Source organism: Peromyscus eremicus, chromosome 3, assembly GCF_949786415.1.
Source record: "Peromyscus eremicus chromosome 3, PerEre_H2_v1, whole genome shotgun sequence".
NCBI lineage: Eukaryota > Metazoa > Chordata > Mammalia > Rodentia > Cricetidae > Peromyscus > Peromyscus eremicus.
The window spans coordinates 30320911-30346914 of NC_081418.1; the positions used below are offsets into that span (position 1 = coordinate 30320911).

Genomic DNA, 26004 nt, shown 5'->3' on the forward strand with positions numbered 1-26004 from the left:
TTATTTAGTTACTATAATGCCCCATGCTTAGTTCTTTTTGTTCAAGATAACTTTGGTTGTTTAGGATGATGATGATTATGATGATGATGATGATTTGGTGTAGTTCTAGTCAATCTACCATTTAAAAGATTTGATTTGGGCTGTTGTCATAGTGATGTAGTGTTTTACACTCTATGTACCATGGTAATACCTATTCACAATATTAGACAGGTACCTTCTGAGTTTGTGCTGCAGTTTCCTGGTATGAGGTTAATAGCTACAGTCAGACTTAAAGATAGTGACTTTCATTAACATGGGCTTTAGCCAAATGCTTCCCTGTCTCTAGAATACCTACCTTGTTTTTTCAGCTCTAGGTATCAGTTATGTGCTAACTAAGTATACACAACTTGTTTCTTTGGCCCAGAGGAATCGATCACATCCCAGTGAGGGATAGCAATGGCTGAAAACCATCTGAGATACAAGAATAGAGATGAAAATGAAAAATGTCACCCCAGGGACTGGGAACAAGTCTATCAGAGACAGCACTGAACATCTCGTATTTAAATGCATCTTTTATAGTTTTTTTTTAAAGAAACTGGCTTATTGACATTTGAAAATCTCAGTGCTCCAGTTTTCATTGCCTCTCACCACAGTAACTATGTGAAGCAAGGTGCATTGAAGAATTACCCTTGGAGACTCACTTCCAGTCCTAGACCTGGAGAGAGAACGTTTGGAGTCCTCTGGCATAAAAATTGGCTATTTGGTACAAATGTAAAGCTAAATATAGTAATAGAACTGGAAATAGTGAAGCTCTAGGCCTATTCTGGGCAGCCAGGCAAGGGAGCAGCTGAATTCCACTGCTCTAGCCTCCTGCCTGGTAGCTCTGTTCTCCCGGGTTGTGCACTCAGGAGGCCAGAGGGGTATGGCTATAACAACTCTGTGTAGACCTTACATTGGAAAATTGTCACACATTTTGGGTCTCACTAAGAGGCTGGATCTGGAAGTGGGGTTGCCCCGCCTCCATTGCAGACCCTTCAACGTCTGGGCATGGGCTGGACTCTGATAGAGAGGGAGAGACCAGCAAAGCAGCCCAAGAGTGAACACACCGTGTCCTGGAGAACAGCCTGAAGATGAACCACTTCAGTAGATGTTGCTGTTTTTTATCCCATACACAGTAGTGCCTGCAGTGGGAAGGTTAGCCATGAAGAGTTCAGCATGAACTCAACATAAACCTCAGCCAGGAAGTCCACAGACACCTCAATATTCCTGTCCACTTCTAGTGGATTTGGTACTCACCCTTCTGTTATTGGTGTTTGCTTGGGAACCTCATGTGTGGGTCACTTGGCTCTGCCTGGGACTCTTCATATCGGGAGCTCCATCTGGCTGCTTTAAAGGGACTTCCTCAGTGAGTTTCTGCGGGATAATTTTACCCAATTAGATAATGTGTTTCTTTCTGTTCCTTCCTTCCCGGCTTAGTACTTAATAAACTCAATCATTCAAAACAGAAAATGTGGTTATTCTAGAGCAGTGGTTCTCAACCTTCCTAATGCTACAACCCTTTAATATAGTTCTTTGTGTTGTGGTGACCTCAACCATAAAATTAATTTTGCTGTTACTTCATAACTGTAATTTTGCTACTGTTATGAATTGTAATGTAAAAATCTATGTTTTCTGATGGTCTTAGGCAACCCCTGTGATAGGGTCCTTTGACCTCAAAGGGGTCATGATCTACAGGTTGAGAACCAATTGTTCTAAATCATTCTCTGGATCATCCACAACAAGTTCCCAGCTTCTGGGTGACAGCTCTATCCTCAAAGAGAAGTAAGTAGTTTCTGAGCCTTTAGAGAATGTGTGTGTGTGTGAGAGAGAGAGAGAGAGAGAGAGAGGAGAGAGAGAGAGAGTGAGAGAGAGAAGAAAAAGGGAACCTGGAATTAAATTTGAGTTTTATCACCCTCTGGCCTGCGGTTACTTCTTTGGCCCCAACTGTTACCTTACCTTGAGGTAAGCTGTTTACCTGTAAGTCAGTGAGGGATTTTTAAAGCAAATCAGGTCATCCACAGTTAATAGACAACACAAAGAGCAGAATGGAACAGATAGGAGTTATGTTTGTTATCTCATCTGTTAAAAAAGGAATACACATATGTGTGGTTATTAGGTTCAAAATCAAATCAGTTGAAATGCTGCACCTTCACTGTTTTTTCATTTTTCTTAACGGTGTCTATAAAAGAAGAGTCTCGGAGACATTTGACACACTTCTAATAATTAACCATATAGCTTAAACCTGTAGTGTGAGAATAAAGCAATGTTTATTTCTCCATAGGGTCCCTTGTTCCCACTGTGGAACAGGAGTTTACTTGTTTAATGTACATGCATATTGTCTTCTCACTTGGGCCTTATTTCATGATGAATTGTCTTCATGCCAGACCTCCATACAAAAGCCCACCACCCATAGTGTCTACTCACTGGCAGTGTGACCTTGACCTCACTTCAACAGTTCTGCCTAGACTGTCGCTCTGTCTGATAGTGTCAAGAGCTGAGTTTACTCCTGCAGCATCTGATGAGCCCAACTCTTCACATTAGTTATATCACAGGAGCTGCCTCAGAAGCAGTTCTCAAAGCTGCCAGTTTTATCTACTACTCTGCTCCTGTTAGGCTCTGGCTTCCCCACGTTTCAGGTCATGAATGGTAAATCCCTCCTCTTTGCCTTGCTACATCAAAGTTTTTGGAGTCTGATGTAACTCAGTGGTAGAGCCCTTGACTAGCGTGTGTGAGGCCTAGGGTTTGCGCTCTGGCACCACTAACAAATAAGAAGTCCACCTGACCTGCCCTTTCTTTACTGTGCCTCCATGTACCTCATTCTCCAGCCTGATTCCTTTATGTGTGCGAGCACATTGCCTAATCTGCCTTCCTCACTTCAGTCTCTTGTTTGCGGTTAGTCCCTTCAAAGCCCGCAAGGAACGACATTCTGATCTGTGTAGTTAGAGGCAGTACCTGCTCCCTCTAGATTTATTTGATCTGAACCTTTCTGCTGGCATGTGAACTATCCTGTGGTTTTTTTCATGGGCATCTCATTTCACTCTCTAAAGGTGGGGGGCAGTGGTGTTATAAAAAAGTCATGAAAGTTAGAGGGGGACAAGTTTGGAGGATGAAGGGGGTCAATGGGACAAAAGACGATAAAAGGGACAAATGATAAAAGACATTATGTACATTTATGGAATTATCAGAAATAAATAATTTTTAAAAAGCGTAGACTCAGTCATTATTATTATTATTATTATTATTATTATTATTATTATTTGGTTTTTTGAGACAGGGTTTCTCTGTGTAGTTTTGGAGCCTTTCCTGGAACTCACTTTGTAGCCCAGGCTGGCCTTGAACTCACAGAGATCCGCCTGGCTCTGCCTCCCGAGTGCTGGGATTAAAGGCGTGTGTGCGCCGCCGCTGCCGCCGCCGCCGCCGCCGCCGCCGCCACCACCGCCCTGCTCAGTCATTATTATAATATCTTATATAGTACTTTCAATTCTGGTTCTGTATTTTTGGATGAACTAAGTACCATTTATATAACTAAATGAATTAGCTAGTATTAATAAATGTAGAAGATTTTTCGGGAAGTACTGATTTTTTTTTCTACTCTTGTTAATGTCCTTCTTGCCTTTCTTGTTATTTCTGTGAATTCTATATTTAAGTTATTTGCTATAGCACATTACTGTTACCAATATTGTTAACCTCCAGTTAGGCAGTTCTCTAGGGCACATTAAGTAATGAGTTCCTATATTCAACTTTGCAGCATGCAGTCTTCCTAAACCTAACCACTATAATATTCTTTCTTTAATATTTTCTGTGTAAATTCCAATGATGGAGGATTAAGTGAGAAGTCAGCAACAAAGTCTCTCTCAAGATGATAGGAAGCTCTTGCACGTTTTGTATGGTTGACACTGTAGGCGCCCTCCAGTGTGAACACAAGAAACTCAGGGAGTGTTCTTTTCCATCACTCAGCACAGCTGTCCTAGGAGAACAAGGATCAGTCACTCAGTGATTCTCTGCTTGTCAAGAATTCAGCAGCCCAGCCTTTTCAACTCCTCAGCTGATAAGCATTAAATGAGAAAAAAGCCAATGCACAGAATACACACAGAAGAGCCTCAAAGGGTTACCAAGGACCCCTTAATTTTGGCTGTCGTCACAGCTTTTATTTTGCATGGTTCCAGTGCGTGTCCTTTGGGGCACTATTTCGGGGCTTTCTCAAAGGACCACATTGATGTACATTGTCTCCCACTCCAGCCAGAGCTGACTAAAGAGTACCACAGGGGCACTTAGAATCATAATAGCCTGTTGAATTGTTCCATGTCTGCTTCTCAAAAAATACCCAAAGCTCTTTAAGGACAAGAATTATATGTCGAACATGTTTGAGTCCTCAGAACTTTATGCTGTGCCTGATGCACATTGGACACACGTAGCTCATTGAATCATAGCTGATTATTTACCTTTGAATTTACAACAGATTTTCAATAGCATGTCATCAAGGAGAGAAACCATATTAGAGCAGGCACACAATGAAAATAATGGTTACTACTGGATTGGCACACCAAATGGTAAACGTGAACAGACTTGAAGAGTATTTCTATCCTGTATTACTTAAGTTTTTGGAGGGAAATAGTGTTTATTTCTGAATTAAGTCATTTTCTGAAAACATTGCTACATGCTAATAGTAGTAGAGTTTGTGTCTATTTTGGTAGCGTTAATACTGAAAGAATGAAATACGTTAAAGACATTCCGTTTAAGGGGGAATTCAAGTATACACAATGCATTTTGGAACTATTTGCATATAAGTTGCTTTAAAAAGGAAAGTGTCTTTGGAGTTTGGTAGGGGAAGACTTTATCCCAAGTGACTAATTTCTTTCTTAAAAGGTTTTCTTTTAAATTTGAGGTTATAACATAATTATATCATTTCTCCCTCCCCTTTCCCCCCAAATGACTAAATTTAAAAGTTCTGTGTAGCCAATGTCTTACTATCATAATATCTAGGAAATTCTTGGCTTATTGACGAAGTAGTCATTGAATTTACCTGCTGTGCATCTCCTCCTGCATGTGTACTTTGAAACACACACACACACACACACACACACACACACACACACGCACACGTTGGGGGGGTAGGAGGGAGAGGATACAAAGTGCCAGGCATCAGAAACTTACTTTTTCTGTATTCATATTTAACTTTAAAAATCACCTTTAAACTTAGATTAAAACATAAATAACTGAGAATAGGACACATAAAAGTTTTTCTCTGGTTTTCCATCAGGATGCAGTTCTTTACCAGTATGTATTTGTAAGTGAAAGGGAACTCACCATCTGAGATCTTGTTCACTTGTCCTTAGGGTGACTGGGGCTTTGGGCAGTCCTTCCTGATGACAGGAAGAGGTGTCAGAAGGTCTCTCCCTAGCAGGGATAGGGTGACATGAAAACCTAACGCTGCGTTGTTCAGACTAATAGAGCATGCTTGAACAATACTTTCTCGGATCACGGCTGAGGAAGGAAAGAATGTGTTCAGCTCATCTCCCCCCATGGAGTGGATGTTCTGTAAAGCAGAAACAGGATAACTGTAAAGTTGCCAAGGCAACATCATGGGTAGAGGAAGAGTAGACAGAATGATTTATGAGGGTTTCTTACCTTAGGAATGAGTCTAAAAATAAATATCCATGCTTCTCCCTCACAAAGATAAATGCCGGAGGACTTCTTTCGAGAACTGTGATCATACAAGCTGAGGCTCCAGCCCCGGGAGGGGAGGGAGCAGGGGAGGCACAGAAGCAGCTCTGAGAAGTGCCCCTGTTGTGCCTTTAGCCCTAAGTGAACAGACCTGATGGAAAACCAGTTTTTATAAGGTGATACAAAGGCTGTGCATTTAAAATATGCCTAGAAAAAAAAGACTACTTACAGATGTATAGTGAAGATATTTTATTCCTTGATTAAAAATAAAAAGCATCCCCTTAGCCGCTACTTTAGCAGCTTTTCAGAGAATTGCATCTCAGCATGTTAAATGGCAGCAGAGATAGGAGTTATGTTTTATTTATGAATGGCCAAGAAAGAAGCTCTTGGTACAGTTTTGGTTTCCCTTGCCACTCATTTTGGACATCCTGTAATTAACCAGCTTTACCAAATACCCATGTTGACTTTCACTTTTACAAACTACTGTGTTGGTGACTGGCTCAGGTCTACATTGCTGCCTGTCTTAGTCAGGGTTACTATGGCTGTGATGAAACATGACCAAAGCAACTTGGGGAGGAAAGGATTTGTTCAGCTTGTACTTCCTCATCACTGTCCATCACTAAAGGAAGTCAGGGCAGGAACTCAAGCAAGGTAGGAACCTGGAGTCAGAAGCCAATGTAGAGGCCATGGAGGGATGCTGCTTACTGGCTTGCTCCACATGGCTTGCTCAGCCTGCTTTGTTATGGAAACCAGGACCAACCAGCCTAGGGGTTGGCACCACCCACAACGGGCTGGACCCTCCCCCATCAATCACTAATTTAGAAAATGCCCTATAGGCTTTCCTACATTCAGATCTTATGGAGGCATTTTTTTAAATTGGATTCCCTTCTCTCAGATGACTTGTATCAAGTTGACGTAAAACTAGCAAACACAACTGACCCCTTGTCAACTTGACAAAAAGTGCATCATTTTTCAATTAGAACCTTTCCTTTCACATTTATCCCCAAGATGACATATTAATATGAAACTCACAATATAAAACTTAAATAAGTTTAAAAGTCCCACATATTTACAAATTCATACACATTAAAAGTTCAGTCTATTTAAAGACTCCAAATCTCTTTTAAAGTTCAAAGTCTCTCAATTGTGCGTTCCTGTAAAATAAAAATTAAGTTAAATACTTTCTCACTTCAAGAGGGAAGAACCAGGGTACAGTCACAACCTTGAACAAAGCAAAACCAAACTCTGTGTGAGTAACTGAATGTCCCATATCTGGGATTCCTTCGTGATCCTCCGAAGGGCTTCGGTCACTTCTCTTACTCCACCCTCTGCAGCACACACAGCTTGTCTTCTACGTTCCTCCTGGCTCTCCTCCACTGCTGCTGCTGTTTCTGGTGGTCATGTCATCGTACTGGCATCTCCAAAATGCTGGGGTCTCTTGCTGCAACTGGGCTGCACCAGTAGCCTGAGCTTTCTCTATGATGCCAAGCTTCAGCCTCTTTGCATGACCCCTTCAGTCCTGGGCCTTCAACTGCCACTGAGGCTGCACATTTCCAATGTCCTTGCCTGGTCTTTCCCAGTGCCAAGCCTTAGCTACTCTCCATGACCCCTTTATACCTTCAAAACCAGCACCATGTGGGTAACTCTTACATGTGACCAAGTTGAGCTGCCAATACAAGTTATAGCCATGGCTGCCTCTGGACCAGAGATGCTGTGTGCTGACCCTGAGGAAACACTTCCCAGAGGATTTCACCTAAATGATTCTGGTGTCTTCTTAATCACCACTAATTTCTCATATCTAGCTGACCACCACTGAACTTCCCAGCAAACCAAAGATTTCACTTAGTGATTCTAATATCTTGTTAATTACAGATGATTCTTCAGCCCCAGCTAACCACATAATATTAATTCAGAATAGCAAATAGCCCCAGTAGAGACTTTAAACTTCCCTCTAAAATTTCACAAAGAGAAATGACTCACCCTTCTTCAGCAGCTATCAGTTGCCAGTAGCACCTCAACTAGGGTTGAAGCCTCCTGAACCTAACATCCAACCAGCCAGGACTGTTGACTGCCTTTCCTGTGCAGGTCTTGTGCAGGTAACATAGCTGCCGTGAGGTCGTGAGTGCAATGACTATGTCCCATGCAGAAGATAACATTTTATAGCACTCACGCTTCCCCATCCTCGGCTCCTTATATTCCTTCCTCCTTCTTCTGTGATGTTCCCTGAGCTTTGGAGGTAGAATAAATATGTGATTTAGGGTTGAACACTCAATTGTCACTTATTCTCAGCGCATTGACCAGTTAAGAGTCTCTGCATTGCTTGATACCTACTGCAAAAAGCCAAGTTTGAGAACAGCACTAATCTATGGTGCAAACATTAATATGTTAGAAGGCAATTTGAAATTTCCACTGAGCAAAATAATAGCAGTAGGTAACTAAGACCTATGCCTTCCTTAGCCATAGGCCTTGACTGGGTTTATATTCCTAGGCATAAATTCTTTTCTGTGGAGCAGGCCCCAGGAAACCATTGGTTATTCCTAACAGTCATGCCACTATTGTACCAATGGGCACAGTTTACCAATGGGCAGGCATGCTAGCATCTGGGGTATAAATTGACACCTGCCTTTCTGAGTCGGTGTGCCAGTTCCTCATCTTCGTGGGACTTTGCTATGGTTCTGGAAATTCCGGTCATCAGAAACAAGTGATTTCACAGGAAATAAAAATAAATGAGTTAAGTGCTACAGAGATGGCTCAGTAATTAAGAGCACTCAGTGTTCTTGCAGAGGGCAGGGATTCAGTTCCTAACACCTACGCAGTGGCTACAGCCTTCATCTGTAACTGCAGTTCCAGGGACTTGATGTTTTCCTTTGCCCTCCTTTGATGCTGTGTGCATGTAGTACACATACATACATGCAGACCAAACACACACACACACACACACACACACACACACACACACGCATGCACACACACATGCATAGGCACACACATACATAAACACACACATACATAAATACGCACACACAGGAACACACACAGGTGCACATGTGCACACACAGGCACACACACACACATACACACACGTGCGTGCGCGCACACATGCACATGCATAGGCACACACATACATAAACACACACATACATAAATACGCACACACAGGAACACACACACAGGTGCACATGCGCACACACAGGCACACACACACAGGCATGCACACACACATGCACAGGCACACACACACAAACACACACACACGTAAACATGCACACACAGGAACACACAGGCGCACGCGCGCGCACACACACACACACACAAACACATGCACACATACTCTTGAGAAACAAATAGAATGCTTTACTGATACAGTCAACTTTTCTCATTCTTCTCCCTTTTTCCTTTTTATTTTTTTCAGTGAGCATGTTTTTGAACACGTTAACACCGAAGTTCTACGTGGCCCTGACAGGCACTTCCTCACTGATATCAGGACTTATTTTGGTAAGTGATGGAAATCTTCTAATGTAAAAACGTCTTAACATGTATGTTAGTGTATTTTCAAGGAAAGAATCTGGGAGAGCATGCACAGGCAGTTTTCAGTATCCATCTTGCACGTGTGTACGTGTTGCATAGGGATGAAGGGAAGGATTTTTACTGCCCAGGTCATGTGCTCTGAGTATTTGAAAGCAATCCTCTCTTTTGTGGAAAGGTAAAACAACTCTTAACATGAAAGAAAATAACAGAAGATGCTTCTAGGACAAATTCTAGTATCCTAACATATAAAGTGTGCTGGGGCCGTAGCTCAGTGGTAGAAAACTTGCTTCATATTCATGAAGCCCTGCATTATCTTATATTCTATAATAGTTGTAGATATGTAAGATTATATTACCTAACATAGTTCACTGTAGTGAACATTATGGGACTGTCTGAACTCAATGAGACCATTCTCACTTAATCTAATGATCTTTCAGGGAGAGAAATTTTGAAAAGATTTTTTTTTTACTATGCACAATCTGTGATTATTAACAATTGTAGAAATAGGCACTTGTAAAAGATTACAGAGTTAATAAAAATGAATTATCAGTAGAAATTCAAGGGGAGATGGGTACACACATATCGAGCAAAGAGAATGCACTGTCCTGGAATAATGAAAGATTTCAGAGGCCTGGGCATATAAGATGGAGAAAGGCAGATTCTCCAAACAGGCAGAAGTAGAAAATGGCCGTGTGGGAGCATTCTTCTGAGATGAGAGCATATCTATATTCAACTTGTTATGTCCGTATCACATGGGTTATGTGAAGTGTGCAAAGTTGGTTTTATGGAGTTAGGATGTGAAGAAAATCAGCAGGAGCCACCCCAAGATATAAATCTATGTAGAAAGCCTAGATCTGGGTGCAAACACCAGCCCGAGGCAAGGGGACATATCCTAAAACTCATCCATATGAGGGAGGTGTTGTAGTTTGTAGACCTGGCCTCTTAAGCATTCATGGCCCACACATGCATCTCTGACATCTCAGCTCTGTTCAGGAAAGCTGAGAAAAGTCAGGGCACTGCTATGGAGAGTTGTTAGAAAGCCATGAGGTTGATTATTAGTTATTCTACCCAGACAATGTATTTTATTCTACCATTGGCTTCCTCCTGGTTTTTAATGTTAAAATTCTCTTGTGAAATAATAGTGATTATGTATGGTGTTATTTTCCTATACTCAGCAGGGAAATTGTAGCAATGCCACATTCATCTTCAGCCTTGGTGAGGTGATTGGAGAACTGAGGATTTTAATAGCACATGAAACCTGATCATCTGGAAACCATGGTAGTGAGAGATCACCAACTTCAGGAATTCAACTGAACTGATGTTTTGAACACAAAACATTAACAAAAAGAGAATAAAATTAAATGAAAATATTTCTAATCTGATTAGGGCAGGGAATAAAGGAGAAAAATGTTTTGATAATCTCTAAATGTTCTCCAAGGTAGGGACTTAGGGCAGAGAGAGATAATCAGATGACTAGGTTGAACAAAGCCAGCAGAAACTGCATTGCTAGGAAACCTCATGGGGAAAATCAGCTAAATAACAGAAATGTGAGAATGAATCACTCTAAAAGCTTCTCTTTTCTTGATGAAGGAGAAGATTTTTCATTAGGAGGTACACGCTTGGTACTTAGGGCTAGGTAGGAGATTGTATTAGCCTGCCGGGAGCTGTTCAGTAGTCAGAAGACAAGTCATGGGCAATACTGGAAGGTAACAAAAAGGGAGTCATGACCAGCCTCCTCGTGACTGAGGAGGAGGACTACAGGGCCAGCAGTGTGGACTTTCTAGGACTCCGAGTCGTTAGATCCAAGCCTTTATTTTTCAGGTGGGAAATTTGAGACTTCTCAAGGAAAGAAAAGAAGCTCTTGGGATTCACCTCTTGCAATTACCTTGTGGCAAAGTAGTCAGGCTTCCCACCTACATTTTCAAGTTCCCATTGTGGTATTTGTCTGCTGAGTAAGGAGACTGCAGACATAGAAAATGCTTTCTTTTGCTTGATAAATTCCTGTTAAGTACATTCTAAAAAGATACTTTATAACACACACAATGTATATTGTGCAGTAAGAGGGGACAGATATTTTAAATATTTGATCATTACCCTTTACATCTTATTTTATAATTTATTTATTTTTTGTTTTCTTTGAGACAGGGTTTCCCTGTGTAGCCCTGGCTGTTCTGGAACTTGCTCTGTAGACCAGGCTGGCTTCAAACTCATAGGTAGATCTGCCTGCCTCTGTCTCCCAAGTGCTAGGATTAAAGGCGTGTGCCACCACCGCCCGGCCATTTACACTTTAAAGAATAAATTTTTAATATTTTCCTTATGATATAGCCTTGAAATACTTTTGATTAAACAAATAGGAAAGGCAAACTTTGAGGAAGGGGGATATGATTTACACCGAATCCAGCAATTTGCTGGACTGGGGAAAGTCAGTTTTGTCCACGCATTCCTGGTCTCAGAAGGTTCCTTTGAGAACCCAGCCTGCTCTCATGATGCGCGCTGCGCCTGGCACTGATTCCAGCCGCTCGTTTCCTCTGCGTAGCAGCACAGTTGCTGCAGCTCTTGTTCTGTACTTCAAACCAGGCAAATCAGTAACCTGCCGTCGGGCTCCACAGCTGCAAAGGGCAGAACAGGAGCGGAGCCCCGACTGTCTCACACCGGAGTCTGTCTTTCCTCCCTCACGTCATTGCTGTTCGTTAAGTGCCAGCTGCCGTTAGCCTGCTCTATAAAGGTAGTTCTGGGTTTCATTCTGGTAGTGTCTTGCTGAGGGTTTACAGGCTGTAAATTAATTGCCGCAGCGGAGGGTATTTCCTTTCATTCTGGTTAGTCAGCTCAAGGGTTGTGAGTCCTCTAACTCAGGGATGGCTGAAGAACCCGCCAGTAGAGGGATTTCCGGGGCCTCATAGCTGCCTTCCCAGATCTGGGCTGGCCACGCTTTCTCCTGTGTTTGGCATGCAGCTGCTGAAACTGCATGGCTACTGCTGGGTAGAAGCCGAAACTGTTCTGGATTGATGAAATGTCCAGAACAGACTAACCTTGTCATGTAGGAAGGATGTGAATGGCCTTTCTAAAAACATTGGCCTTTTCTGAGGGCATAACTGTACTGTGTAGTAATAGCTATTGATTACCCCAGGTTCCTGCATCTGAGATGCTTGACAGTGGTGTCCTATCACATTGTCCCTAGGGACTCCACTTTGCGAGGCTTTAAAATGAGTTTAGGGTTAGATTTCTATTTCTGCTGCTGCTTTTTCTTCTGAGTGTATTTCCAGGAGTAGCAAAGAGTTAGATGCTTTGCCCAATGCTGTGTGCATGGAATGCTGAGCAGTTTGCTGCCAGGCATCAGGGAGACAATTAGCTAGCCGCTTTCCCCAGCGATGGCTGGGTGCCTGCCACACACTCAGAGTCCAGGGCTGCTCCTGGAAACTGGCTCTCTGAGAACTGTAAGACTCATATGCTAGAGTCAGAAATCACTGTGTCATTTGAAGTTAAAGAAGACAGGGAAAAACGAAAGCCTTCTATTTCCACTGTGAAGAAAAAGTCAATACATAGAAATAAAAAATAATTTGTCAAAAGCTGCTTTTACTTTAATTTCTTTAAAAATAGATACATATTTAACTAGACATATCTGACTGGTAGTTTTTCTTCACTAGTTGAGATTGGCAGTGAATTTGCCAAGTTACCTGTCTCTTGCTCTTCTCTGTCATTCCTGTGGCCACCCATGCACGCAGTCTGTTCCTGCTTGACGTCATGGTGCCTCTTTGCCTGCCTGGCATGAGTTCCCCCGCCCCCATAGACTGGCTCCTGCCACAGGAAAGGCACCTGTCCTCACACTCTAAACCTGCCAGCTCCACTCTGCATCTCCTATCAAGGCGTGTCCAGTCTGCATGAGCAGTACCTTCAGGCAATGCTCATTTCAAAGAAGCAAGCATTGGGGGTTTTTTTTGTTTGTTTTTTTTTTGCTTTGAAAATAGAACGTTGGGCATGTAGAGAAGATAATCACCTTGATTTTCTCAAATTGTTGGTAGAGAAATTGCTGTTTATAATATTGAAATTTATACATGGATCATTGTATCCCTATTAACTTGTGCATAGATGTGCCCCTGTGCCTTTATTTATGTATATATAACATGCATATATATTATATGGAAAGGTGTACAAAGCATGCAAGGCATACTTTTGAAAGTTAGACTAAGTAACAGAGAAAATGAGCATAGTAAATTAAAAATACCGGTTCATGGGTGGATGGAAAAGAAACGTCCTTTTGGAACGTGGCAGAAGGGATGGCGCTGGGAAGAATTCAGTTGCAAGAAACAAACCATGTCTATTGGTGTCCTTGTTCAGATCTTGTTCTGAAGCCACATTGTTGAGGTATCATGGATGATGCATCCCTGTCATTTCTAGAGATACAATCTCACAGCTGATTCCCTGATTCTATGGCTTTTGCAATCTTTCTGATCCCTCTTCCATGATGTTCCCTGAGCCTTGGGTGTTGCAAAGGTATCAACTGGGGCTAGACTCCCCATGATGGGTTGTTGTCTGTATTTTGATCAATTATGGTTTCCTGTAATGGTCTCCTTTCTACTTGAAAGAGAAGTTTCTTTGATGAGGGGTGAAAGGAACTCCCACACCTAAACCAAGAATTTTAGGTAACTAAGGAAAGCTGAGATAGGGAGAAATCGTATTTCTCAGGAATGAGCCCCATAATTGGTTATCTAATACTAACTGGTCAGCCCTGAAATCATATACATACAAATAATGCCAACCGGACTGAACAGGCTGTATTTATAGACTTATGTTTGTGTGTGTGTGATAAGAACTAAATAAAAAAGGCTATGAATTTGAGGGGGAGCAAGATGGGTATGAGAGTGATTGGAGGGAGAAGAGGGGAGGAAAGAAACGATGTAATCATATTTTAATTAAAAAAATTCTTTTCAATCAGTTAGAAAAAAAAACATAAGCAAATGAACAAACAAACCAGTAGTTGAGGTCGTCCTGGACCAGGTACTGAATAAGCACCTTGCTTGCATGCATTGTGTGCATTGTTTCATTTAGTATTCATTAAAATTCAGAGTGGTGCATGTCACCCATGTGTTGATATGGCTGAATATAAATAGACACAGAGATGAAGTGATTTGGCTCAAGGTTACAGGGCAGATAAATGGTAAGGTTCAAATTCTGATCTGGCCATGTCCTCTTTTACCCATGTTCACAGTGAGAAAACGAGGTGGTTGTTCTGTCTCCTTTCAACTCTTCATCCAAAGAACCTGACCTGTTATTCGTATAGATCAAATGATGACAGTTCTGGAGCTCAGGGTGAAAAGAAAAAGACTTGGGGACACTTGATTAGAAGGGTTTTTAAATCTATAGAGTAGCACATAGATGCCACGTTGTGTCAGGAATTAAGCAACCCATCTCTCAGTTCTAATATACAGAATGAGAGAGGTTGTGGGGTCCAGATTGCCGGGGAGCCTGCACACAAGGAAAGGAAGATGAGGTCTGTTTAGCCATATCAACTTATGATGTTTTGGGTCACCATAAAAATTAATGGTTTTCCAAAACGACTCTGAGATACCATCTTATACCTGTCAGAATGGCTAAGATAAAAAATGCTGAAGACAGTTTATGTTGGAGAGGATGTGGAGCAAGGGGAACACTCCTCCACTGTTGGTGGGAGTGCAAACTTGTACAGCCACTCTGAAAATCAATATGGCAGTTTCTCAGAAAATTGAGAATAATTCTTCCTCAAGACCCAGCTGTACCACTCTTGGGCATATACCCAAGGAATGCTCAATCTTACCACAAGGACACATGCTCAACTATGTTCATATCAGCATTATTTGTAATAGCCAGAACGTGGAAACAACCTAGATGCCCCTCAACTGAAGAATGGATAAAGAAAATGTGGCATATATACACAATGGAATACTACTCAGCAGTAAAAAACAATGATATCATGAAATTTGCAGGCAAATGGATGGAACTAGAAAATGCCATCCTGAGTGAGGTAACCCAGACTCAGAAGGACAAACATAGTATGTACTCACTCATAAGTGGATACTAGATGTGAGGGAAGGGATGGCCAGACTCCAACCCACAGCTCCAGAGAGGCTAGCTAACAGGGAAAGACCCTAGGAGGGACACATGCATGGCCCAGTGAAGGAGAAGTGGATGAGATCTACATGAGTGGACTGGGTGTGGGGTGGTGGTGGCAGAGGACGAGGAGTGGGGGATGAGAATATAGGGAAATAGGAGGGTCGAGCTGGAACAGGGACAGAGTGGGAAGGCAGGGAGGGAGACATCATGATAGATGAGGACATCATGGGAATAGGAAGAGGCAGGGTACTGGGGAGGATCTCAGGAATCCACAAGGATGACCCCACCTGGGAGTTCTGGCAGTGGTCTGGAGGGTGCCTGGACTGGTCTACTCTGGTGACCGGTCTAGTGAATACCCTAATCATTATCAGAGAGCCTTTGTCCAGTGACTGACGGAGGCAGATGCAGAGATCCACGGACAGGCACCAGGCTGAGCTCCGGGAATCCAATCAATGAGAGACAGGAGGGATTCTGCAGGTGGGGGACGTCAAGATCATGATGGGAAGATGTGCAAAGATCATCGGCCACACTGGTGGAAGCCCATGGACTGTAGACTAATGGCTGTGGAGTCCCCAGGGGATTGGACTAGGCCCTCTGGATACGGAGGACGGTTGTTTGGCTCGAACTATTTGGGCGGCACCCACACAGGGGGATCAGGATCTGTCCCTGGTGTATGAACAGGCTTTTGGGAGCCCAGTGCCTGTGGTGTGCCGCCTTGCACAGCCTTGGTGGAGTGGGGAGGGGCTTGGACCTGCCTAGGCTCAGTGTGCCGAGCTCTGCTGACTCCCAGTGGAAGACCTTGATTTGGGGGATGTGGGGATGTGGGGTGGCTTGGGAGGGAGGGGTGGGGGATGGGAGGAGGGAGGAGGGGGTATCTGTGGGTGTTATGTAGAGTGAGTAGAAAAATTCTTAATAAAGAAAAATGGAAAAAAATTAAATAAAAAAAAAAGATGTATGGCTGTTGGCAGTAATTGAGTCCTGAGGTTAAAGTCCTCATGAATGGGATAAATATCCTTTTGAGAAAAAAAAAATGATTTTCTGAAGGAGCCCAAGGCCCAGGCAAAGTGTGTGTGTGTGTGTGTGCGCGTGTGCGCGCGCACTACTCAGGATCTGTGAACAAGAGCGTTTGATTGGATTAACAATTAGAGAAAAACTGAAGAAGATAAACAAACTAGCAATAGATAAGAAGATAGCAAACCATGAAACTGCAGGGCTAGAGCCAGAACACCCAGACGCCATCCAGTGCAAACCAGCACCGACCTAGACATCCAGTTGCTCAGCCCTGCTTGCCGAGTGTGGGTGGGGTGACCACTAGGATTTCACTGTCCATTTTTTTAACTTTCTTTTTCTTTATTCTTTGTATCTTTCACATCATGCATCTCCATCCCATTCATTTCCTGTCACTTCATATCCTCTCTCTGCCCTGGCAAATCCTCCCAAAATAAAATAAAATTTGAGAAGAAAAAAAAAGAAAAAAAAATCAGTCTCCTCATGGAAATTGTAGTGTGACACCATGAGTCACGCAGAAAACCCTTTTGTCCATACATCTTTACATGCAAGTGTTCATTATAAAGAGTCACTGGTCTGGTTCAAGGCCTGTGGTTTCTGCCACATTGTACTGCGTCCTCACCGGAACTCCTCTTGGTTATCCTGCTGTTGCCCTATGTCATGGGTCAGCTTTGGGTCTGCAGGACCAGTCCTTCCACATGCTCCGGCAGATCACAGATGGGGTGGATATTGGGGTGGGTCAACTCTTAACCTGGTTCTGGGCCTGGGTATTTGCAGGGTTGGTCAGTCGACCAGCTGTGCCTTGTCCTCACCACCAGGGGGAGCGCTCCTGCATTGTCCTGGCTAGTTCACCCCTTGCAGCAATGAGCAAGGGGCGGGGCCAGTTCTTCTGCTTTGATGTCTTCAGGGTCAGTTCTCCCACACCTACACCTTCAAGGCCAGCTCTACTGTGTTGCCCAGGTGTGGCATGGGGGCCACTCTCCTGAGTGCTGCGGCTGATAAGGGGTAAGGACAACTGTTAGGATCTCAAGGCCAGCTCTCCCACCTGCCTCAGGCACTGATGGGAGTTTGGTGGGTGAGGGGAGGGCATCTCCCCCCTGCCTGTGCCACTACATGACAGTTGAGTGATGGGACAGCTCTTCCATGCTCACAACTTCAGGCCTGGCTCACCACACCTCTGCCAGTGGGTTTGACTCTATCGTGCTGCTCAGGTGAGATGCAGGGCCTATTCTCCAGGGTGTGGCAGCTGGTGGCAGGCAGGGACAGTTCTCCCACTCCTGTGGCCTCAGGGCCAGCTCCCCCACCTGCCTTAGGCAGTGGGGAGGGCCTCTCTCCCCAGCCCATGCCGCCACACGCTGTCCATTGTTTTGCCCTGCCCTTCTGACTTCCTACAGTGCTGCCTGGGAAGGCAGCTACTGGCAGGTACGAAAATCGCTAGTTTTCATTTTCACAGACTCACAGAAATGGACCAAGTAGATATGAAATAGATGAGTGAGGGAATGGACAAGAGGAGACAAATATGGCCTCTAAAGGAGGCCTGCGGTAAAGTGGAAGACTACAAAGTTTTTAGGAAGAGATAGTTTTTTCTTTTCCCATTTGGCCATGAAAATTAGGTCAGACGTGGCCAGTTTAGAACACAGACCAACACTTAACACAACTTGCCATATTTTATTCTGTAATCACTCATTGTCCTCTTCCTTTCTAAACTAGAAATTGTTTTATGATTTTCTTATGTATGTGAGTATGTTGCCAGAATTTATGTATCTATGTTGTACTATGTATGTGCCTGGTGCCTGCAGAAGCCAGAAGGAGGAGCTGAATTCTGTGGAACTGGAGTTACAGATGGGTGTGAGCCACCATGTGGGTGCTGGGAACCACACCTGGTCCTTTGTAAGAGTGGTAAATGCTCTTAACCACTGAGCCATCTCTTCAGCTCCCATATTTGTGTTTTTTATGTTTCTCTGTGCCCTGAACTCCATGGCTAGCAGTTGACTGTACAGGTAATACAGTGAGTACATGAATTAGCTGCATCAGAATGAACTGGGGAGCTTGCTTTGGATTCTGAGGGTGTCCTCAATCAGAATCTGTAGCAAAATCACAGCATGAGCTACAGGGCTTGGGACAGATGACACAAGCCACATTCTCCCCATTCTTAGTGATCTCCATGACCCACTCTTTAGCGTCAAGAGAGTGATCCTCAGCTCCAGGCCACATGAAAGAATGCTACAGTAGAAAATCCTACCCAGTGAGTATATATGCATGTAGGTGGGCTTTGACCTTGAAGAGCGCCTCATCTTCCTGCCTTTTTTAGTCTTTGCAGCAGGTGCCCAGAAATGCGGGTGGGAGCCTATGAGTGTCAGTGCCACACAGAGCTGCCACAGCTGTTTAGGGAAACAGGTGGCTAATGAGGGATTGGCTGAGCACTAGGAAGCAGGAGGCCTGCCCCACACAGTAGCTATACAGTATTTATAAACACAGCATACAAAAAGAGAGCTGTGCTCTCCTTTTCTTCTCCTTCCTCCCTCCTACTCCTCCTTCCTTCCCTCCCTTCCTCTCCCTTCCTCCCTTCAATCCTTCCTTCCTATTTTCTCTTCCGTTACCGTCAGTCTTGAGTTGTGAGGGAGGGACTTGGAAAGGGTCTGAAGGAAAAGAATACACTGAAGGGAGAGTGAAGACAGTTATGGCCGTCACGGCAGAGCTTGCCAGTTGCCTTGCTTTATCTCATATGCTCAGATGACCTTCTTCTGCTAATTAAAGAGACATGTATACACATGGGTGAGTGCACCCACATGCACAGGCATGCAACGTGCACACACACACACACACACACACACACCTCTCACCCCCATCCCAGCACTCTTGTGCATGTGCATGCACAGGAAGCTGCCTCCTGAGGGAGGGAGGCTATGTGTCCTGGGATCTTGGCATCATGCCACTTGGTCATTTCTGCTTTGGCATCTTCAGCTTGTCTCTTTTCATGGTTTCTCTTCCCTTCCAAAAGTGTGTGTGAGCCTTTCTTTTTTAAAATAAGAAAAAACAAAGAAAAACCTCCAACAACCCCCACCCCCAGACCTTTATGATTCTGCTGTTTACTTAGATTGCATGCAGTTAATTCACTTGCCCATCATTACTAGCTCTCCATCAGCATTATAATCACTGCATCATCTTTCTCCTTCCTGTGCTAACTGGGTGCTCCTAACTTGACTACGCACACTAGAAAATGCCCCAGAGAATCCAGGTAACCAGCCAAGGTCACCGATCCTGGCTTTCTAGTTAGGAGTGGCTTTGAGAATCCAGGTAACCAGCTGAGGTCACCGATCCTGGCTCTCTAGTTAGGAGTGGCTTTGCCCTTAAACTAGACAGAGTCATGTTGGCTTCCTCAATGCTGACCACCCACTGATGGTTTGAGTTCCCATCCTTATTCTGTATTACTCTAGGGATGGTGCATGCATGGGAGAAAGGGTAGGGGAATTGAGGTTTTAAAGCTAAGAAGTGCATAATTCTACATTTTAAATTCTAAGTTATTTGGTAGGCAAGAGGTCACCCCTCCCTCTCAGTCAGTATTCCAGGGCCACTAAACTAGCACGTCTAAGAACTATTTTAAAATCTAAATTTGTTTGAGTGCTCTACTGTTTACACTGTAGGTATGCACCAGGGCAATGTATTCAAAGTGACACCAAATATGTATGCCTTAAATAATACCATCTGCCCATTTGGATCTGCTCAGCACTTTAAAAATATTGCAAAGTGCTCCCTCCAAGTCTGATGAGTTTTGGAATACGTGGCTACCTCAAATGAAAGGGCTTGGTTTGAAGTTTGGGATAGCTGCGAGTCCTTCCTTTTTTCCTGTGCTTTTGATACACACTGTAAGGACAGGGGCCATTCTTTATACTAGTGTCTCCTCTACACAGATGGGACGGTAGTACTGATGAATGACAAGTCTGGGAAGACACAGCTCCCTGCCCCCAAACAACTTCATGAGTAACCTATCTTCACCTGTCTACTTGTTAGTTCTGCATTAAAAGTAGGAAGGTCTGGAGAGAAGGGCTGTCTTGAGTTCTAATGCAAATGTTCAGTCAGTTGGAGTCATTTTCCTCTTGGGCTGAATTATCTGGTCACATTTGATAGACTGCTTCTGAATTGGTTTTATAACTAGAAAGCATAGGGAGATTGTCAGAGGACACTTATAGACAAGTGAAGGACTGTGTGTGTGTCAGTTCTGGTTTAAATGAAGCATTGTTATTTATTTTTTATTTTGTTTAATAAAGAGGTTTAGAAAGAGAGTGACAGAGAGCTGGGCCTTTAGGCTAAGCAACAATTTAATTAGCTTTGCAATTCAGGTCAGGTCACTCATCTTGATGAACAGTCTTTGTTCCTCATCTGTAAGTTTAGGATTCCCTACATAGTTTTGTGAGGTCCATTTTAGTGTTGGTCTGTGTTTCTGCTAGAGGAACTAAGGAATTTGAAATCTCAAGGTTTTGTGTATGCGATGGATATTGGCATGTCAGGGGCACTGTGGGTCTGTGGTAAGGACTTCAGTGCAGGGACGTGGTTGTTGTAACCCTGGGCTCTCACTCATGAGTAGGTAGGAATACTTGATGCTGTGTGATGAAATGTGGCACAGTAGGTGTTCCCATAGCATAACACAGCGGGAAGCGGAGCAAAAACTTCATTGCTACTGATTGGGAACCACTGCCAGTTCTGTGACCAATAAGGGGGTCTTCGGAACCTTCATCCTCTTGTAATTGAGGCAGGCCTCTTGAGAGCTTTGTAGACTACCTTGTCACAATGCTTTGTTAACATCCTAGAGACAGAGAAGATGCTGCACTAACTGAACTGTGGAGCAGTATGCACGACACCGTTCTTGGGGAACTGTGAATAAACATCTGCTCACCCCAGACACGGAAGCAATGCTAGACCAATAAGGACACGACTAAGTCAATCTTGCTGAACTAAAAGCCTTTGGGGTTACCTAGATGAGAGGTTCCATACAGGAGCAGGGATGACTCCCATCACCAAGAACTCAGCTCAGCGTGGCTTACGGCTCACAAAAGCTGGATACCTGAAGCACACTGCACAACTTGCAGGCAGCTTGACAGACTGAAAAGTGTCCTTTCCAGGCTGCTTGGCTGGTCTGACTGTCTCTCAGCATCATTACTGCTTATATAAGCATGAGACATGAGGGGCCTGGTAAAGCGAGTCAGTTCAAGCTTCCTGAAGCTCCCGAGTCATTTACTTGCCAAGTTTCAGTGAGCTTGCCTGAAGGATGGGATGTTTTACCTCCCTTTAGAACATCCCATCTCTTAACCATCTTCCCTCTAGGAAGAAATGTTTCGTTTTGGAGGATGCTACAAAACAATCACCAAAAAGACCCCCCCATCCCCCACCCCCCGTAGGACTCACAGGTGTTCCGTCCTTGGGTATGGTGGACAAGCCACTTACATAGTAAGTCGTAACTGTGTTGGCACTTGTGAGAACTCACTGTGGACCAGACACTGAAGTGGGTGCTTCACACTGAGCTGGTATGAAAACCGAGGACTCTTGAAGATAAATGTGATTTCCACTTTATGAAGTTGAAGGTACTGGTATCCAAATAAATCACATAAGTTGCTTGGAGCTATAGACGTCCTTATGGAACCATAATCTGTATGTTTACCTGTGGGGGCCCCTGCAGGGTCACAGGTGCACCTGTGAAGAGGAAAGAATGAAATCTCTGTTTAGCTTGACTTCATCAGGCCGCATGAAACTTCTGGAGAGTCTGCTGCCCAGCCATTTATTGCCAGCATATTTATACACAGTACAATTTGGGGAAAAGTTTCCTGGTGTAATATAATCCCTGCTGCACACAGAAGTGTAATTACATTGAAACTCAACTTAGGGTTCATGTCATTTCTTCCAAGAAGATGTGTTCTAGAAATAGGCTACCTGTATTCGTATGAGGGCCTAGGGAAGGATCTGATATGGTCTCAGTCATGAAGATATTGTAGTGGTCATTTGGGCTGTTAGTCACCTCCAGTCCTGGTTGTGGGAGCTTGGGGGGAGCCCTTGGCTACATAGATAATGTAAGGGTTATTTAGACTTTATTCATCTCAGGTCCTGGTTTTGGGAGCTTGGGGGAGCCCCTGGCTACATAGATAATGTAAGGGTTATTTAGACTTTACTATCCACTTCAGGTCCTGGTTGTGGGAGCTTGATATGGCCTAGTCCTTCAGAGAATGCAGATCTCCAGGGTGTTAATCACTTCAAATTCTAAGCTTTCTGGATGGAAAAACAGGTTTTATATTCCTTATGTTGAGAGGATGTAGCTGAGGGTTTTCCTGTGTCCCACCTGGTCCACAGCCGCTCAGACCCAAGTAAACAAAGAGGCTTATAGTAATTAAAACTGCTTGGCCATTACCTCAGGCTTACTATTGACTAGCTCTTGCACTTAAACTCAGCCCATTTCTGTTAATCTATATGTCGCCATGTTTTCCATGGCTTTACCTATGTGCCATTACATGCTGCTCCCCAGATGGTGGGCTGGCATCTCCTGACTCAGACTTCCTCTTCCCAGAATTCTCCTTGTCTGCTTATCTCACCTATACTTCCTGCCTGGCTACTGGCCAATCAGCATTTTATTAAACCAGTATACTAAAGCATTATCCCACAGCAAGAGGAAATCATGCATGCTTAATATCCCTGTTTCTCTAGAGACTTGTGGGCACCAGGACCTTTGTGCTCCCATTTACTATTCTTGAACTTTCTTCCTCCTGTACACAAATGAGTCCCATATCCACGTAACTTTCAAACTATATTCTCCTTAAACACTGTAGTGTGAGAAGTAACTCCTGTAACTAATCAGGGTATCCCATATATGACTGGGAGTGTTTGGTTTGGCTGGTACTTTTCTTTGGTCTTCATAGATGCCCTTCCTGTCCTTTGCATCCAGTAGAACATAAATGAGAAAACACCAGTTTTTCAATAATAGCCCAATGTCCATTCTGGAGCAGATATGAAACTTTTTAATGAAATAAACAAGGATATATGTATATTTAATTCTATGTTAATTGTACATTGCATATATAAAGAATAGCACAGCTATCCTTTGAGACTCAGGCATGTAGTTATTCTGTTTGTTTGTTTTTTTTGGGGGGTGGGGGGAGTTGTCTTCTTTTGATTTCTGCAGCCAAGCTGTCCTGGAACTCATGATAGTCCTCTTGCCTTAGCCTCTGTATTTATTGCTGAGATCATAAGTGTGAGTCAACCTACCTGGCCTTTTGCTTGTTTGAGTCAGGGGCTCACTGCTCTGGAACTTATGACCCATTTACCTTGGCCTCCTGAGTGCTGCGATTAAGGCCTGGGCCATTGTGTTTGGCTAGTAGCTATTCTTTTATCCCGTCCCCCATCCCACAGAGTTTCTCTGTGGAGCCCTGGCTGTCCTGGAACTTACTGTCTAGACCAGGCTAGGCTCAAACTCAGAGATCCGCCTGCCTCTGCCTCCTGAGTGCTGGGATTAAAAGTGTGCGCCTGCCGGGCGGTGGTGGCGCACGCCTTTAATCCCAGCACTTGGGAGGCAGAGCCAGGCGGATCTCTGTGAGTTCGAGGCCAGCCTGGGCTACCAAGTGAGTTCCAGGAAAGGCACAAAGCTACACAGAGAAACCCTGTCTCAAAAAACAAAAAAACAAAAAACAAAAAAAAAAAACAAAAAAAAAAAAAACAAAAAAAAAGTGTGCGCCACCACGGCCCAGCTAGTAGCTATTCTAAAATGTCTTCTATTGAGTGATATATGACTGGGGAAGAACAAACTGTGGTTAGATAGGATAGGGAGAAAAGGATGGAGAGAGCAGCATGGAATAGCTGGAAGTAGAGAGGGGAAGAGCACTTGCTTTTCCTGTGCTCAGGAAGCTCTGACTTCAGTTAGCCGTATAGTAGGACTGGTTTGTTTTTAAGGATAGCTATTTCTCTCCTCCTTTGGAATTCAACATACTTAACAATCAGGAAGGCTTTGGACTAAGAAACATTTATGATGGACAGCAAATGCTTGTTGTGTAGCACTTAGCAGGAGGGGGACTGGTAAGTTTCAGGAATTGAGTGCATGAAATGACTACCTTTTTTAAGACCAAGTGTCATAGGCTGGGCAGTGGTGGCGCACGCCTTTAATCCCAGCACTTGAGAGGCAGAGGCAGGCGGATCTCTGTGAGTTTGAGGCCAGCCTGGGCTACAGAGCGAGATCCAGGACAGGCACCAAAACTACACAGAGAAACCGGGTCTCAAAAAAACCGGGGGGGGGGGGGAGAGGGGAGGGGGGGGACCAGGTGTCACTATGTTACTCAGGCTGACCTTCAACCCTGTGTTCACGTGATACTCTTGCCTCCATCTCTCAAGCAGCATGCCACTAGGTCTCACTTCCCCGTGTTCGTTTTTTTGCCAAAATCAACATTTCTCAAAAGAAGTCTTATTTTTACAATTAAAACATTTTTTAAAAGTTTTTTTTTATGGTGAGTATCATTTTATAAAAATACAAAATGTCAAGAACTAAAACACTGTATAAGATATATTTTTGGAAAACTGTTGTATCTGTATGCATTTCTAGAGTTGTCTTTTAGCTAAGATGATTTTGTTATTTGAATATTATATTTACTTAGAGGAAAATAATTTGGAATACACCTAAAAAATATTCCTTTATCTGCCATTGTAGTTATATATCCTTTTTGAAAACACCTCTTCATCAGAGAACAACCATTTTTAACTAATTTTTAATTAATTTTTAACTATTATTGGTGTTAATTATTCAAATCTATTAGACTGAATTAAATATATTTGAAAAGTGTACAGAAATAGCAAACATATATTAAGGGAATGTGTCTTGAAATTACAAATGCAAACTGAGGTCATAAACACACATTATTTTTCTGTTCTAGATATTTGAATGGTGGTATTTTCGCAAGTATGGAACGTCTTTCATTGAACAAGTGTCAGTAAGCCACTTGCGCCCCCTTCTGGGAGGGGTTGACAACAACTCTTCCAATAATTCTAATTCCAGTAATGGGGACTCAGATTCCAACAGGCAGAGTGTCTCAGGTATGGAATGTCTCTTACAAAATTTTTGTGAAATTAACACAGAAATACTCTTTTAAAAGATTAAGTTTCAGAGAAAAAAATATGTTAAATTTCAAGGGACTTAAGGAAGCTGTATCAGAGAATTGGTATGCAAGCACCCTGGGGACAGGAAATGTGTGTGCTGTTCATTTGACTTCTGCTCCACTAGCTTTAACGTAACAAGTGTTAATAGCATTAGCATGAGGCATATAGGAGGTGCAGCCTATAGTATAGCGTAGAGAGTACTCATGGAGCACATTTTCTTCCGCATTGGTGGCTGAATGTCGAGTCTAACTAGATCTGATTTCACTGCTTGTCTGTTTTAAAGGCCCTACTTTTCCTGTTCCAGTGATGGTGACGCCACATTCTAGGTTCCTCAGCACAGCACAAGCTGCTCGTCACCCCCTCCTCAAACTCTGCCTCTGCCACAGTTCACTTGTCACTGCGTGTACTTCCCTGTTTCTTAGGATCTGACCTACCAATGTTCCATTTATTCCTGTGTTTGCCCATCTGTCACTGCCAAAATCAAATGCCTTTTCTAATAGACATACAGACTGTCTCTAATTCTTGGATCTTTGCTAATTTTACCTTTAGGGACACTTATCAAATGGCATTGTGACT

General features: G+C 43.4%; 1 protein-coding gene and 1 long non-coding RNA gene across 12 annotated transcripts in view; one reads left to right on the forward strand and one right to left on the reverse strand.

Annotated features, from left to right (window-relative positions):
• St7 (suppression of tumorigenicity 7) overlaps nt 1–26004 on the forward strand; it is a 238527-nt gene that overhangs the window by 110086 nt on the left and 102437 nt on the right. For 6 of the 8 annotated variants that reach the window (XM_059257399.1, XM_059257400.1, XM_059257401.1 and 3 more), the window contains 2 exons: nt 9095–9177; nt 25206–25365. In XM_059257399.1, coding sequence (XP_059113382.1) covers nt 9095–9177; nt 25206–25365 — 243 coding nt within the window. Of the gene's footprint in view, nt 1–1709; nt 1801–9094; nt 9178–18461; nt 18551–25205; nt 25366–26004 lie in introns of those variants that run through there. The other 2 variants (XM_059257403.1, XM_059257407.1) reach the window with 2 other exon arrangements.
• LOC131906692 (uncharacterized) overlaps nt 1–26004 on the reverse strand; it is a 35203-nt gene that overhangs the window by 3246 nt on the left and 5953 nt on the right. For all 4 annotated transcript variants that reach the window (XR_009378181.1, XR_009378180.1, XR_009378179.1 and 1 more), the window contains exons 2-4: nt 21788–21993; nt 1994–2097; nt 1276–1392 (exon numbers count right to left, since the gene is read on the reverse strand). This is a non-coding gene — a long non-coding RNA (uncharacterized LOC131906692). The remainder of the gene's footprint in view (nt 1–1275; nt 1393–1993; nt 2098–21787; nt 21994–26004) is intronic.